General features: G+C 38.4%; 1 protein-coding gene across 1 annotated transcript; it reads right to left on the reverse strand.

The window, feature by feature from the left end:
• Positions 1–5,165: 5,165 nt before the first annotated feature.
• Positions 5,166–6,733, reverse strand: LOC149838823 (transcription factor bHLH123-like). Its single transcript, XM_090007804.1, has 6 exons — positions 6,292–6,733; positions 6,054–6,197; positions 5,905–5,970; positions 5,737–5,802; positions 5,606–5,653; positions 5,166–5,467 (listed from the first exon to the last, which is right to left on the reverse strand). Exons 1-6 carry the CDS (start codon positions 6,502–6,504, stop codon positions 5,321–5,323), a joined length of 684 nt encoding a protein of 227 aa, XP_089863930.1. The 5' UTR covers positions 6,505–6,733; the 3' UTR covers positions 5,166–5,320.
• Positions 6,734–16,822: the final 10,089 nt, after the last annotated feature.

The following is a 16,822-nucleotide window of genomic DNA, read 5'->3' on the forward strand; positions in this document are numbered from 1 at the left end:
GTTTACAATCACCTCCATTCGTCCTTGAAGAATATCATAGAACACACATTTGGGTTGTGGAAGGGCTATTTTTCAATTCTATGACAAATGGCTTCATTCCCATATCGCAAGCAAGTGCATATTTTATTACAATTATGGTGATCCATAATTTCGTTAGAAAGACCGACTTAGAAGACATGTGGTTCAACTAGTACGAGAACAATGAGGTCATACTTGACATAGATGAGGAGCTAGACCAAAGTATAAGGGAGGTCGAAGTAGATGTGTCTCCAATAGAGTATTGGAGATGCATAATATTAGAGAAGCAATTGCAGATGAGATTGTTTGTGATAAGGGAATCACTTGAGTTGTCTTTCCTGTTTTGGCAGCAATGACATTGCTGATTTGTAAGCCATTGTTTCTTGACTTTCTATGCAAGTCTGACAAGGGTGCTCGCATGTATTGGTTGCAGAAAGGGACTCAGGACATTCGTCCAGTCCATACACTCAATCTGTTGTGCGTGTGTGTCTGTATGTGTTCATTATCATTGGTTTGTTTCTTGAGGGCACAATTTTTTTAAACTTGATTGGAAGGGTACAAGGATGATTTCTCATATGTGATTTCTGAATGTTATAACTGTAGACTTGGAAAATTGTTTTTGTTTAGTATGTCATTATTTCTGAATATTATGCAGCATCCCTTGCGGTTGCAATTTTGAAGCAGCAGCTTCACTCTAGGGTGTTCTTGGGTTGTGACAATCATCCATTAGGTAACCTTCGAGAGTACAAAATTTTTTAACAGCAATAATGCCAAGGTAAAGGTGCTCCTTGTAAGTGGGGGCCTGAGTTAAATCTCAAGATGTTATTTGTTTCCCACTGTATTTTTGTCTTGCATTTATTTCAGGTTGTTGCCATTTCTTTCAAAGTTGCAAATTTATTTTTGTTGGCTTGCTTATTTATAGTATCATATCATGCAATTTATGAACATATATAAAACTACTTAAAGATCAGTTATGTTCTGGTTAAGTGGTCACTGTTCACCTTGAATCTATTGGAGATATGGCAGTGGTGATGCCACATGGATGCCCTTCACTTGAATTCTTAAAATGATTAAACTCGGATATGTTAGCTTTGAGTTTCTCATATAAAATCTCACATAAGATAATAATTGTAAGCAAAGACAATATGTTGTATACAAAATCTTTGATGTTGTTTCTGAACCTATGTTGAGCATTTTAAACTTTCCCTATTGGATATTAGCTGAAGAGAAAATATATGGTGCTAAGAACTTGATCCATTGTGTCCCAGCATTTCAGAGTACCCTTGCTAGGGCAATTCTGTTATCTTGGTTTCTTATTTTTTACTGAATTTTAATGAATAAAAATATTTTACAATTTTCTTAAGTGAAAAGCTGTTTTGCATTTGATGTTAGAATGCTCAGAAAGGAAAAGGCACTTAGCATAATGTCTAGCAATTGCTCAGAGTTATAGTTTTATCTTGATTACTTTTGTTCATGATGTTCTTATTCGGGAAGTTTCACTGAGATTTCACATTTCTTTGATCCCTTACCATTTTTCCGTATTTCATTCTCATGATTTCAATGTCTCAACTTTTAACATGTTTATATGTTATTATTTTTGCGCTCGTCATTTTTTATAAGTTGAATGATCTATGATTTCTTCCATATTTGAAGTAGTTGGTATCATGTAGCTCCATGTGACATGGTTCATGTTCATGGTTCATAGTATAGCGATTTAAGTCCTTGAAATCTTCAACTTCGCCTCAACAGGTTAATGAATAGGGAAACAACTGAAAAGTATATTCATAACATATTTTCTTGTGTTAATTATTAAAGCAATGTTTTCAACACCTTCATTCATGGTTCATAGTTTGGTGATTAATTGCTTTGAAATATTAACCTTAGTCTTAGCAGATTGATGGACGGGGAAACAGCTGAAAACATATATTCATACATATGTTCATGTGTTAATAATCATTAAACCAATATTTCAGCCACTCCACAGTTGTCTGTGATCATGCACATGCTAACAATGTTGACTAAAATAGTCCATCAGAATATTATAGAAAAAACAATTTGTACAGCTAGAACGGCTTTGTTTGCAACCATAAGAATCATTCACCTGCCACCATTATTTTGAGCATATTAAAAGGTTGAAACATAGATGCGATACTCCCTGTACTTGATTACAGTAGGATGCTTATTGAATTATGAAATCTGAAAGTTCCAAATAATAAACTCAGTATGTTTATTCATGTTCTTATATACAACTTCTGGTTGTTGATTTCATGTGAGCCTCCTAATTTGGGGTAAGCTATTGCTGAGAAACAAGAAAAAATGGGCACTGAAATCTAATGGGTATCTTGCACAAGATTAGAACTGTGATTGAGAAACAAGAAAATTTGGGCACCAAAGCCTAATCGTTGTCTTGAAAAAAGTTTCTTACACATCTTAATAACCTGTTTTTTGGTTATGTTTACCATGTAGATGGAGAGTCCACAATGTGCCAAAATTTCACCCCTCAAAAAGTATGTTTTTATGTCTAAACACACACAATCCAAAGGTTGGCCCGACTCATGTCCAGACCCAACCCACCTTTAGTTGGATTCAAGTTGGGTTGGGTGGGTTTAACCTATACCTGACCCAGACCTGACCCATCTCGAGTTGGGTTCAGGTTGAACTGACTCATGACCAGACCAGACCCACCTCTAGTTTGGTTCAGGTTGGGCTGGGTAGGTTTATCCTATAACCGACCCAAACCCAACCCATAATAAGTTGGTCATTTACTACAAAAACAGTGCTTTAGAAGGCCTTCTTAACTAATGCGCCAAACACACCATTAATGTTTAAAAGTTATTTCAAGTTACAGTTTTCAACAGATGAACTTCTAAATTGTGTCATCCCCAGAAGTGACTTCTAAAGAAGTTCATCCAAAATATGGGGTGCCAAACACACCCTAAGTCTGCCTTGCTTATGGTTGTTTTTCTGACCCATGGCACACTCATTGCCTCCATAAAGTTACCTTACTTCCATGAGTAAGGGGCATAATGCTCTTACCCATTCTTGTATGGAAGAGGTTGATGTTCATGAGAATGAAACCCTAACCACCCGCCTAGCTTACCCTTGGGGCTTTCTTATCATCCCAGTTAAGAATCGTTTTTCTCACTGAGATCAGACCTTGTACGGCCAATACTAAAGCACCAAATTGATAGCTATCATCACGTCAAGTGATACAAGAGCATATGACTTGGATGAGTACCACGATCCAATTTTAGCTCCAACGTTTTTACATGAAGCGTGGATTCATCCAATCAGACCTGGGTCTGTACATAGCTTCCTAATTATAAAAACCAAATTAAGCTGAACTCGGAAAAACCAACATTTCAACAGTTCCACTTCATGTAAATACTGAATCAGTTCTACCTAGGGATCAAAAGATCCAAGTATTATAATCATAATTCAGTAAGAGCTCATTTGCAACGATCTCTCGGTTTTGTATTTTCTTATGATGGAAAATCACAATCATGGCACTTTTCACTACTAAAACATGATAATGTGCAAGTAGTGATTGTAATCCCAACATGAAAATGCTTTTCTCTTAAATCCTGTGAAGGTTGTGACAATACAACCATAACTTTTGGATTTTCCATTGTGGTTACTCATCACAGTGATCAAAGCATCCGTGCCCTAAGATTAATCCAAAATAGCTGATAACTATTGCTAAATGTAAGTTTACCATACATTATTTTTAATAGTCAAAGCTCAATCGAATCCAAGATCCCTCAATTATGATAGTACCACCAAACCATCCAGTTATCTCATCCTACCCCTTTAAGGTAGGAGACCCAGTTAACGTTATTTGGATCGACCTGAACCCGACCGAAGCAATATGAGAGCCAGGTATGAGTCATGATTTTTGCCAAGTACCCCACCCAACACGGCTTTGTTGCTGGGTACTCAACTTGACCTGAGTATATATATATATATATATATATATATATATATATATATATATATATATATATATGTGTGTGTGTTTATTAAAAGTATATTTCTAAAATTATACTCAACTAGGTTTGAGATTTTATTTTCGTATGACCCTACAAAACCCAAACTGGTTATTACTTATATGAGCACGTCTGGGTCAGCCCTAACCAGCCCTACTCTGTGAGCCGAGTAAGTGGTAGGCTCAATACAGCCCATTAATGGGCCAACCACCAGGCTCCATTGGGTCGGAACGGCCTAAATAAGAAGCAAGTTTCGGACCTTCCACCTATTCCTCAACAAAACCATGCAATCAACACCAAATCGGTTCCACTCATCCTTATATTCATATCCCTCACCATGATTTCATTGATGCAAGTTTTTTTTTATCAAATCAGACTCGACTGATGTGATCTATACATCATTCATTTAGTGGAGATCAATATTTAAACCGCTAAAATCCGACTTCTGTACAGGATTTTTTGGTGATTAAAAAAATCAAGGGTTGACAAAAAACACAAAATTTTGTGATCTAAAAATTCATATATTTTTTTGTTACAGAGATAGGATCCTACTAAATAGACCATGCTGGATCAAAACAACTTGCATCATAGGGGTTTCATGTAACTGAAAGCAATCAACAACACCAACGATATGCTCGCGCTCCAAACAGAATCCATCATCTGACATAAGATGGTTTCCAACTGACATTCAATCCTAACCGTTTAATGAAACGCTAGGACTTGCCCACATTTTGACCTGGATTTAAACTGATCCAGGCCATCCAGATGCCAGAGATGGACGGTTAGGTTCGACTTAGGATGGAAGCCATCAATGTCAAAGGATGGGATCTTTTTAAAGACAAAAGCAGCAGCCGAAAGTAGGCATTCACGTTTTTTCTCAATGCGCGCAGAGAGAGAGAGAGAGAGAGAGAGAGAGAGGACGTTGTGTTGTGTAGTGGCAGCATGAACTGGAATCGTCCGGACGCGATTTGGACGTTTTTGAGTCTTTGACTCTCTCCTCTCTTGCTTCCCTATCACGGCACCGTCGTCTTAGCCCATCTACCTATAATCCAAATCCGAACACGAGGACGCACCCGTCGATCATCTCAGACAAAAAAAGGTCTGCAGAGAACGAGCGTTGTTGAAAATGGAACTCTTTCTCTCTCTCTATATATATATATATTTTTAAGAGCTGTACTATCACCATTGATGACGATTTGATTATGTACATAGAGGGTTAGTTGAAGATGGAGATATCTTCATCCTTTCAATCCCCTTCCATCTTCATTAAAAAAAAAAATAGAGAAAAAAGGGAGAGCAAGACTTTGGACGAGTTACTAGTTACTACCATTCCTCGCCATCGCCGGAGCCCAGAAATCCGCACCGTTGCTGTTAGCTACATGGACGGTGCAGGACACCGGCACCAAACACAGCCCTCGACTCCTCAAATCGTACTTGGGTTCTTCTCCCCTGCGACCACCCTCCTTCACAAACAAAAAACAAAATAATTATAATTATAATTATATATATATATATATATATATATATATATATATATATATATATATATAGAGAGAGAGAGAGAGAGAGAGAGAGAGAGAGAGAGAGAGAGAGAGACTCACTCGACGTTGAACGGATGGTACACGTTGCAGATATGGCGAGCTCAATACCTGAACAAAAGAATTAGACAAAGAAAACCACATAAACACACCCCATCAACTAGCTATCCAAAAGAGCCAATTAACGGTCTGACCTGAACTTGTTCATGAAGAAATTTGATGTATCCCATCGCCTCGTGAAGAACACTAGCCGTATCCGTCTGCAAAAGCCATCAAAGAAGACTAGAAAAAATAAGAAATGGGTCTTCCTTCCTCGAAAATTTTCACCACATAGAAAAAGGGCTCCCACCCATTTTTTCTACCTTCCCAAATGGAGAAACAAGCTGCTGCAGCGCGGTAATTCTCTCACCCAGTTTCTCCTTCCTTACCTACCACCACCCAAAAAAGTTAAGTCAAAAAACAGTAGAAGAAAAGCATATGCCAGGGAACAAAAACGCTCTCTCTGTTCGACCTTCAGAGGGCCAGCAGACCCTGTCCTGGCCTTCTTCAAACCCGCCGGATGATTCCCACCGTTGACGTTCTCCGGCGAGCAGCCGGAGACGGAGCTCACCGTCCTCCTCTTCTGCTCCGTCTCAGGCTCCCTGCTCTCTGCCCTCTGCACAACCACGAAAAAGTTAGGCATTCCCTCCACCAATTTCTCTCCCAAAAAACCATCCGGCCCTCATCTTACAAGACAATTACAAACTTACCCACGACGGCGATGGACCGTTGCTGCTCGACGAGGTCGTCGACGGCGACTCGCTGCCGCTCATCCCCGACCTCCGAAACCCCATCACCTCGGTGGCATTCCCGTAAATAAACCCCTCCTCTTCCCCCAATCCCTCCATACCTAGATCCCCATACCCTCCACCACACAGCGCCTCCCCGTCGAACCCAAACCCGCTTCCTCCAACCATCGCCATTCAAGAAAAACAAAAAACTGAAACCAAAAGCGGTTTCTGGGCTAGTCGGAAAACCAGAATCCGGAGGCACGAATGCTTTTGCTAGGTTGAGAACCGGAAGTGAACGTCTCACGCAATTAAACTGGGAGCTGAAGCAGTGAGACACAAAGGACTGGGACTCTGGATGGGCCTTCTTTATAAGGGTTCAAAAGAAGCAAAGAGAGAGAGAGAGAGACTACGGAAGCTTCTGGGGTTTCGGTCGTTTGGCTCGGCCCTGCCCTGCTGCCCCTTTAACCAGTTTGTCCCTTTTGGACGGACGCACCGAAAACCGCTGTCCGTATGTGGAATAGCGGTTTTGGGGTTCGGCGATTTGGCAGTAGGCGGGAAACATGATAAGCCTCAAGCTTCACCGATTCGGCGATTCCCCAAAGGGAATTCCTAATTCATCTCGGGCTGGCCAATGGCTATCGTTACTATTAATTATTTGGGCGAGTCGGATCGTCTCGTTTACCGTATCGGATTGATCAGGATTCCTAGAAAAGAGAGTACGGAGTAGACTAGCTGGGATGGGGTAAAAAAGGAAAGTAACACATAACAGGACACGCGGCAGGGGATGCGTACCAGGACTGACAAGGGCGACCGGCGCGAGACGCGAGAGTGGGCTGCTAAGCACGACGACATTTCTCCCAACCATCTTCGGGCTTGACCCGTCCCCGTCCCCGTCCCCGTCCCCTTTCCCAAAGCTCACCATTTGTAATTGTTACTATGTGAAAACTAAAAACAAATTTTTTTTTTTGTATTTTAATACATATGTTAAATTAGACATATGAGAGTTTGTGTTCAAGTATTTTTTATAACATAATTATTTTGTGTTTCTATATAAAAACATGAAATTACAAAAAGCTATATTATAAACATGAACAAAACTCCACTACAAGTCCAATGTAACTCACTCTTGTAGTGGGTTTACAAGTTTGCATTGGATCTTGGATCAAAATCTCCTGTTGTTTCTATACCCAAATTAACTTGGATTTCACTTGTATTGTCAAACAAAAACCAAATTAAACCCAAACACTATTTTTTAAAATTTATAACCGAAGAAATCGCACCCGGCACAAAGACCTGGTCACACTCGCTTAGTCTGCCTTACCTACAGTGGTCATGCCCACAGCGTAAAACTCCGAGGTTAGGACCCTTGCCCGTGGGGCCTATGCTGCGCTTTGGATTGAACTCACTTTTTATATATTTTTTATATATTTTTTTAATATAAATCAGTTTTAATCCTATATTCACAATTTAACCAAATCATTTTGTTTCGGAAATTACATGCACACAGCTGGTCAAGTACATGCACACAGCTCATAAAATCAAACCAAGTACCACACAAAGTATTCAGCCAGCCAAACAATTTTTAAAAAATTATTGGTAAAATCCAAAGCATTTTTATCAGGGAGTGCATCCCTATAGGAGAACATATGTTGTGAGATGGATTTACTTTAAAAAGTACTCGGGTCTGATCACTAGATCTGATGTCACTGGTACATGCATGCTCACAAATGGTAAATGACTACGGGAAGCTCACTCTGCTATTACGAAAAAGGGGGCATTGGCAGCATGGAGGAAAAGTGGATTTACTACTTTTGTTTACACCATATCTGCGGAGGATCCACAAAGCTGGTGAGGTAAAAAGATGCGATTCTCTCAAATCACCTTTGGCTTTTTTCTCATACCTGGTGACATTATTGGAAACCATGAGTGCTTCGTATTACTTCAACCGAACACATTTTTTCTTACCGGCCTTATACTATTAGATGTGTTACAACATGGCTTTATCTGACAGCAACCATGCTTTCATCGTTCTTTTTTAAGTAAAGAATATTATTTGAATCCTAAAAAATTGGTAAATGGCGTGCTGCTTGACGTTTTTCAAGTTTTATTTTTCTTTTTTTTGGATGTTAACTTTTTCTTTTTGCAAATCACCTATTTTAAGTGTTATAACTATGTCATCAAAAGATTGCTTTTTATTAAAAACACCATATAAATCATATTTATGGGGTCTGATCAACAAAAACTCTCAAGAAAAGGTCAAATGGCAGTTTTTATTAGATAAGATTTCAACTTTACCAAACATTAATAAAGAGTATAAAACACACACACACACACACAATATATATATATATATATATATATATATATATATATATATATATATATATATATATATATATATATATATATATATATATATATATATATATATATATATATAGAGAGAGAGAGAGAGAGAGAGAGAGAGAGAGAGAGAGAATTGGGGGGGGGGGGGGGGGGGAAGGGAAGGTTGGACCGTCCAACCAAAGGACCAAAATCTACAACCAAATTGGACAGCTCTCTATCTCCGTAGTTTGAGCATATCCTCGATCCAAACATATATTTGTTCTTTATAATATATTTATGATTTATGCAAAGGTTTTACGACATCTAGACAATAGACATGTTTTTCAAAAATCGATAACTCACAGTGCATTTAATACTTTACAATACAAAGTATCCTGCTCATTGATTTTTAGCGCTTTCAAAAATGCATAAATATCAAAAATTCATAATCTAAAACATATCACTCACTAAATGAATGATAAAAATCTAATATGTAAAGTCCGATCAATGAAAAACTTAATCATTGAAAAATATACATCATCAGTGGTCATCAATCAATTGTAGATTTTGGACCTTCTTTTGAATGGACCGTTTTCCCTTCTCTCTATATATATAACTTCCTTGCTTGGTCACATGATTTCACGACACAAAAAAAATGGAGATTATTGTGGCGGGTATGGTTGTTTTCAGCATGGTGGGTGATCTGGATTGAAAGAAACGATATCTTCTTCAGGTGTCTGATGTGTATCTGGTTCTTCAATTACATAGTAGAGAAGGGGGTTTGATGGGCTTATACTCTGAATTGTGCACAGTCACCATCTAGATTGTGGCTGTCTTACTCTTATGTTTCACTCTCATCCAATATTCTGTTGGATGTATTTTGGTAATGTTGAATGGTGAACACACTCTCTCTCTCTCTCTTTCTCTCTCTAGTGTGTGTATATATAAATAGTGCGCTACTCCAGTCCACCTTGTCTTGCTCCATTCTGCCCTCTAAAAAAATGTAGTTTTGGTTTTTTTTTTCTCACATCTAAGACCATAGATGTGATCTATAGGTTTTGTTTAGTGGAAACCATCTTTTGGATCACCGGAATTTGACCTGTATACAAGTTTTTCTGGTGATCCAAAAATGATAGCTATGAAGATTTCAGTTTTTCCCGGCTCATAAAATCATGTTTTTCATAAAAAAACATGATCCAAAAGCCGATTCTCACTAAATCAAGCATGCTAAACAGATCTAACAGTTCAGATCTATCATTAAACACTTCAAAACTATAGAACAGAATGAAAAATGGAGCCTAATATGTTCAATTCTCTCTCTATATATTGAGCATATCTCTCTTTTGCAAATAGGGCTCCATAGAATATAGATTCTAATGGGCTCTTTCATAGTGCTTTTTCAATGAATAATATAATTTTTTAAACCTTCAAAATCTAATGTGCCATTGATTTTTATAGCCTTTTAAACATTATAATTGGGTGTTACCAAAGATGATTCCTATTAAACAAATCATATAGATTATATTTGTAATGCCAAATAAAAAAAATAAAAATAAAAATAAAAATAAAAAATTAGACCTCACAAAACTCTCCCAAGGATTAATAGTTATATATATATATATAACTTTAAAAAGAAAAACAATCTCGTTTGTCCTTTTGGAAGGTGAAAGGACCCTTTAAGCGAAGATAATCGTTGGATACTTTCTCTTTTGCAAGTTTGCATTATTGAGAAAGCGACCATTCTACAAGGCAACTATTGATAAAATAAGCATATAATTGCACTGTAAACTGAAAAACACTTTGGTAGTTGAAATTCCATTAGTAGCGTTCACATTTTCCACACATTATTCTCCCGAGGGCACAACCATGTCCTTATACGGGGACTCGTAAACAAAGGGCTTCGTGCCCCCACCTGGTCTGTGTCGTGTCACCAGTCTTCCCTACATCCCACCCTTCATTGCAAGTGGGTTCAAGCAGGGTCTTCGGTCAAATGGAGAGACTCATGGGCTCGAACAAACTCACCTAGAGCCGAAAACCGAGATCCACTCTCTCTCTCAGCCAAGAGAATGACAAAAAAAAAAAGAGAGAGAACCTCATTCTCATTGACCACAATCAATATGGGTGTGAACTCAGCCAGCCCTAGTGTAGACTTCCACTGATACAATCCTTGAGGTCTACGGAATCCCTGCACAATCTTTCAATTTGGCTAGATCAGACTTAGAGGGCAGATCAGGTGCAATCACATTGCACACATTGAGTGTGTTGCTGCACTTGACCACCCTCCATAGTATAGTTAAGGGGTGTCAATGGGTCGGGTTTTGACCCAGACCCGACCCGTACCAAACCCTATAGGGACAGGGTTTGATAATAAATGAGAAGGTCTGATTAGAATCAAGGTCTAACCCGAAGGGTCCGATTGATATATTGGACCAGGTATGGTTTGTGAAATTTCATATCAGACATGGGCCCAACCCTCCATAATTTTTCAATGTAAAAAAGAAAAAAAAGATTATTTTATCGGGTATGGTTTATGTAATCTTTATAGGATCTCGGTATGATTTCTCTTATGGTGGGTCTGATTGGACTCAGGTCCAGAATCGGTACCATCAACTCAAATTAGGCCTGTGTCTGGTTCTAACTGAGTCCCAATCAAATCTCTCAGCTGTGGGGCCCAACAAAAGATGAAGGGTGGATCAGGTGGAGCTGCACACTAAAGTGTGTAATGTGATTTCACCTGATCTGCCGTCTCAACCTTATGTCAATGGATACGCCCTTTCTGTATGTCATAGTTGCCGCATCATTCCCCTTGGACACTTTTAAACCGGCCCACCTAGCCAGGTGTGCAAAGCCCTTGGGGTTTGAGACACTTTCTTTCTGTCCTAACTAAAATCACAAATGTCATAGACATCACGAAAAGAAAAAAAATTTGCTTTATTATATGTTTGGAAAATGACATAGTCTTGATAAAATCGCAACATTTTTAAATTATTGCCATTTGATCTTGGTATTATTGTGCTATGTTTTAAGTTTTTAGAGTGATTAATTTGTATGTTTATATCTATTTCTTAAAATGACAATATTTTCTGAAATTTCTCAAAAAATATTATATTAGTTATCTTCCTAATTCCCAAGAAAATTATGAATCGGTCCAGTGTCATAGATATCATAAACTTTAATTTTCAACATTTTGTCACATCATCAAAGTTAGTATAATTTTTAGATGTCAATACATATATACATTATGTTTATAATTTTTTACTTTAATTATAAGGATGTTGAGGGTTTTTTTTTTGGTATTTTGATGAAAAATTCAGTTTATTGCAAATTTTTCCTACACCAAAAAAATTCCAAGAACTTAGGTTTGTGTCATCCATATCACGATGGCAAACGCCAGTGTTTTCAAAATATTGCAAAAATGTGCTTTTTTAACAACCAGAAATATCACGATCAAAATATTGTGACATAAGATTTAACGAAATATATCATGCTGTTACCAACGGGGGCTCCGTTTGTCTGGTAGGAGCAGCTAGTGCACGTCACCTTGTGTTGGGACGTTGCAAGTTCAAATCTCAATGGCATTGTTGCAGCTTGCCTTAAAAATAAATTCATGCTGTTATCCCTATATTTTGCATATATCAGCATATCATTAAAACATCACCCATACATTATTGTTACACTTTTTGTTTATTTTAAAGGCAAGCTGGGTTAGGCAGACCCCTACCAAATATCTCTTAAGGCCCATGTGGCAGAGGGATTCGAACCTAGGCCTTCAGCTTGGCACAGGACCCGCTTACCACATGGGATACCACCTCGGTTACCACATGTTCGAAATGTTTTGTTCATCCATCGGATATTTTTGTGTCTAGTTTATTTAATTTTGCTAAAAATTGAAAGTAGACAAACATTTAAAAATATCACCATATTTTCACGGACGATAAGTTTCTGTTTAAAACGTTTGTCACTGTGATACATACTCCATATATACCATTTCGAACATGTGCACGCAGGAATATGGCCACATCCTTTGATGCATCATGCATGCATGGTTGCAGTAATGCTTGAGGGACCCTTTCTAGCGTCTGGGAATATATCCACCAGGTGCTATTATGGATTATCCAACTAAATCAGGTAGATCAAAAGCACGCATTGTAGAACCTAAGCATCAAGTTCCCATTATTCCGTGCTGCCAGTTGCACGATGGAGGGTTTCGGGGTTTAGAAAGAAGGTGCAGGAGATGAAGATCTCCCCGAGAACAATTATTGTTGATTGTACAAGTGGCAGAAGCAAAACGCAGAATCCAGTTATCTTTGATTTTCTATTTTGTTTGGAGGCACTTCTTTATTCATATATAACGAGGGGGGGAAATTAGAGATAAGTATAACAAGAAACCGAGACCCAAGGGTGGTTGGCGTAGTGGTGTGGGTCCTCGATTTTGGCCACTAGAGGGGTGGTCAAGATTTGATTCTCATGGGCGCTATCCCTTTGAGTAAAACGACACCCAACATAGGCTTTGGGTAGGGGTTCTGGCCATAGTGACAAAAGTTTTTATCGGCAATTTCTTGTTTTTCAAAAACTCACGAGAAATTGAAATTTTTTTCATAAATCTTGCATTTTTTCAGCAAAATCTCGGCAATAAAAAACCAATTTAAAAATACAAATTTTATTTTTTTATAAGAAAATATTAATAAAAAATATTTAAAAATAAAAATTTAGTTTTTTTTTTTGCAGTAAATAGCCGTTTAAAACGCTAAATATCGCGTTTAAATCATGGTATTTATGTTTTTTCATAAATCTCTCGAGAAATTGCCGTTTTAAACTTTCAAGAAATTTCTCGCGATATTATCGGGAGATTTTCATAAATCTCACGATATTTGTCACACTGGTTCTAGCCTCCGAGTTTTACGCCACCGTGCATGACAATCGTATATATGGCAGGCTGAGCCAAAACGAGTGCAGTTTCTTTGGGCGACATAAAATTAAGAGAGATGGAGGGAGAGCCAACGCGACCCTTTCGAGTGTCTCCATTAATAAGGCCTTGCATCACTTTGGATCAATGAGTTTGATTCCACCTGGTTCGAGTTTGTTTTAAAACAAACTTTTTTTTTTTTGAAAGGCAAGCTGAGGTTGGGCAGACCCCCACCAGTTATTACTCAACATACCACACTGGGTTTTTAACCTGCAACGTCCCACCACAAGGAGACGTTCAGTGTCAGCTCCTACCAACCAAGCGGAGTCCCCGTTGGTGTTGGTTCTAAAAACCTACTATGACCATAATGGCATTATTGTCCAGAGTGATGGATCCTTCAGCTTCTCTTGGCCGATCCCTTCAAGGTTTTAAAAACGTCGACGTTCTCTTATGCTTGCAGGCAGATTGTAGAAGACGTATGGCAGATCAAGTTGTCAGGATGCCCTATATATGTTCAGGTTGGTTAAAAATTTGGAGCAACTAAAGAATAGATTCAAAGTATGGAACCAAAGTGATTTGGGCTATGTTGACCAAAGCATCAGACGGTTTCAATACCGATTAAAGGAGAGAGATTCAACAGGCATTGAGAGTGGCAATATGGCTCTTATAGAATAAGAGGCCACAATCAGACATAGATCGAAGGAACTTAACATTTGCTAGGAGTCCTTCTGGCAGCAAAATTCTCTAGAGTACGATGGATTAAGGAAGGCGATAGAAACACTTCGTTTTTTTCACTCCCGGTTTAAACAAAATATTAAGAAAAACAATATCAATTTTCTGTGCAAGGAGGATGGGAACGAGATTTATGATCCTGGTGAGATTGTGCTTGAGGTCACTAAGTTTTATGAGCAGTTGTTCTCCATGAAAGAGGTGGATAGTGATGAGATGGAAGGATGTTAGATTTTCAATATTGAAGTCGTTCCACGCGTGAGAGCTGAGAAAGAGAGAGAGAGATAGAAAGGGAGAGAGAAGCTGCAGAGAAAAACCGATACCCTCTTATCTTAGGGTCGGCTGCTGTGTAAACTCATTTATATTAACATGCTATTACAAAGATTAGGGTACTAAAGTACCCTCATTACAATAAAGTAAATTACACAATGCCATTAATGAGAAGTTTATGGTCACGGGTCTGAATCTCCAGATCTGTGACCCGTAACAAGGGGAAAACACTTCTTTTCACCCTCTCTCAAGTTGTGCATGATTTTGAACCATGAACAACTTACCTTTTAACATCCAAAATCTGTCTTTTGTCAACCCTTTTGTAAATATATCCGCCACTTGATCTGTAGTTCGTACAAATTCAGGCTCAATCTCTTTCTCTTCTACCTTTGTCTCACAAAATGCTGATCTATTTTAATATGTTTGGCACGACTGTGATGGATTGGATTAAAGGGCATACTAATGGCACTCTGGTTGTCACACAAAAGAAGTGATCGAGAGATCGATTCTCCTACTTCTGTTAGTAAGTGTCTAATCCAAGTAGCCTCAGCAGTGGCGGGTGCCATTGACCTGTATTCAGCCTCTGTACTGGATCTGGCAACAGTTTTTTGTTTCTTACTACTCCAACAGACCAAATTCATCCCAAAAAACACACAATAGCCGGATACTGATCTGCGTTCATCTGGGTCTCCTGTCCAGTCCGTATCAGAATAAACAGTGATCTCATGTGCATTTTGCCCATTTGTCTTTCTCTTATATATGAGGCCATCCCCAACTGTTCCCTTCAGGTATCGAAGTACCGTTTAACTGCTTCCATATGCCCTTTACATGGTGCATGCATAAACTGAGAAACTTGATTCACCGAGTAGACTATATCAGGGCGAGTAAAAGTGAGGTATTGTAACATACCCACTATGCTACGGTACTGTGTGGGATTATCAAATGGATCTCCATCTTGAGAGCTAAGCTTTTGATGAAGAATGCTAGGAGTGCCCAAGGGCTTGCAGTCTTTCATACCCGCTTTACTGAGAACATCAATGGTATACTTATGTTGAGTGAGAGTCATCTCTTCAGAAGTACTGTCAACTTCAACTCCAAGAAAGTATCGTAGTTTGCCAAGGTCCTTCATTTTGAACCACTGATTCAAGAGATGTTTGACTTCTTCAATGTGCTCATTGGAATTACCAGTGATGATGATATCATCTACATATATCAACAACAGAGTAATTGTGTCTTGGTTCTTAAATATAAATAAGGAGTGGTCAAGAAGAGATTTCTTAAAACCATATTTTTGTATTTCAAGAGAAAAACTGTCAAACCAAGATCGAGATGCCTGCTTCAATCCATATATCGCCCTTTTTAGTTTGCAGACATATTTTGTAGGATTGCCTTCTGCGTAACCAGTGGGTTGTTCCATGTATACTTCTTCTCTCAAATCTCCATGAAGAAAAGCATTCTTCACATCAAGTTGGCTAATAGTCCATTGATGTTCAACAACTAAAGAAAGTATGACTCTGATTGTCCCCATCTTCACCACTGGACTAAAGGTTTCATCATAATCTTGTCCATGCTCCTATGTAAAACCTTTGGCTACAAGTCTCGCCTTGTATCGCTCTATAGTCCCATCTGGTTTATACTTTATTTTGTACACCCATTTCGAACCAACAACGTTTCTGTCAGGTGGTCTTGATACGACATCCCACGTACCACATTCATGTAGAGCTTCCATCTCCTCATTCATTGCTTCAATCCATCTTCTGGAATTTGATGCTTGAGAGAACGTTGTGGGTTCATCTTCTTTATTCAAGGTTGTTAGAAAGAGTTGAAAATCTAATGAGAAATTTTCATAACTGATTCACCTTTCAATTGGATGGCAAGAACGTGTGGATCTTCTAGTATCAACGATGTTGGATGTAGAGGATGCATCCATGTTTGAATTAAGGCTCTCTTTCTTGTCGAGTGTAGACAAGGCCTTTATACCTTTCTGGATTCAAAGTTGGGTATGTATTTTCATGGGCAATCATTTCATCAGTAGGCACAAATTTCTTATCCTTTTGAGTGCAATTTGAGCAAACATCACTAGCTCCTGAGAGAAGTTCATAATTCAACCAAGGATAATAAGCCTCAACTTTAGGTTTTGATTCTGAAGAACTAGTACATCGGCAATCAAAATTCAATTCATCGAAGATGACATTTCTTGATATTTTGATGCACTTGCTCACCGGATGAGAGCACCTGTACCCTTTATAGTCATCAGCATAACCCACAAACCTGCACTTC

The sequence above is a fragment of the Nuphar pumila genome, chromosome 5, assembly GCF_984573655.1.
Source record: "Nuphar pumila chromosome 5, dmNupPumi1.hap1.1, whole genome shotgun sequence".
Taxonomy (NCBI): Eukaryota; Viridiplantae; Streptophyta; class Magnoliopsida; order Nymphaeales; family Nymphaeaceae; genus Nuphar; species Nuphar pumila.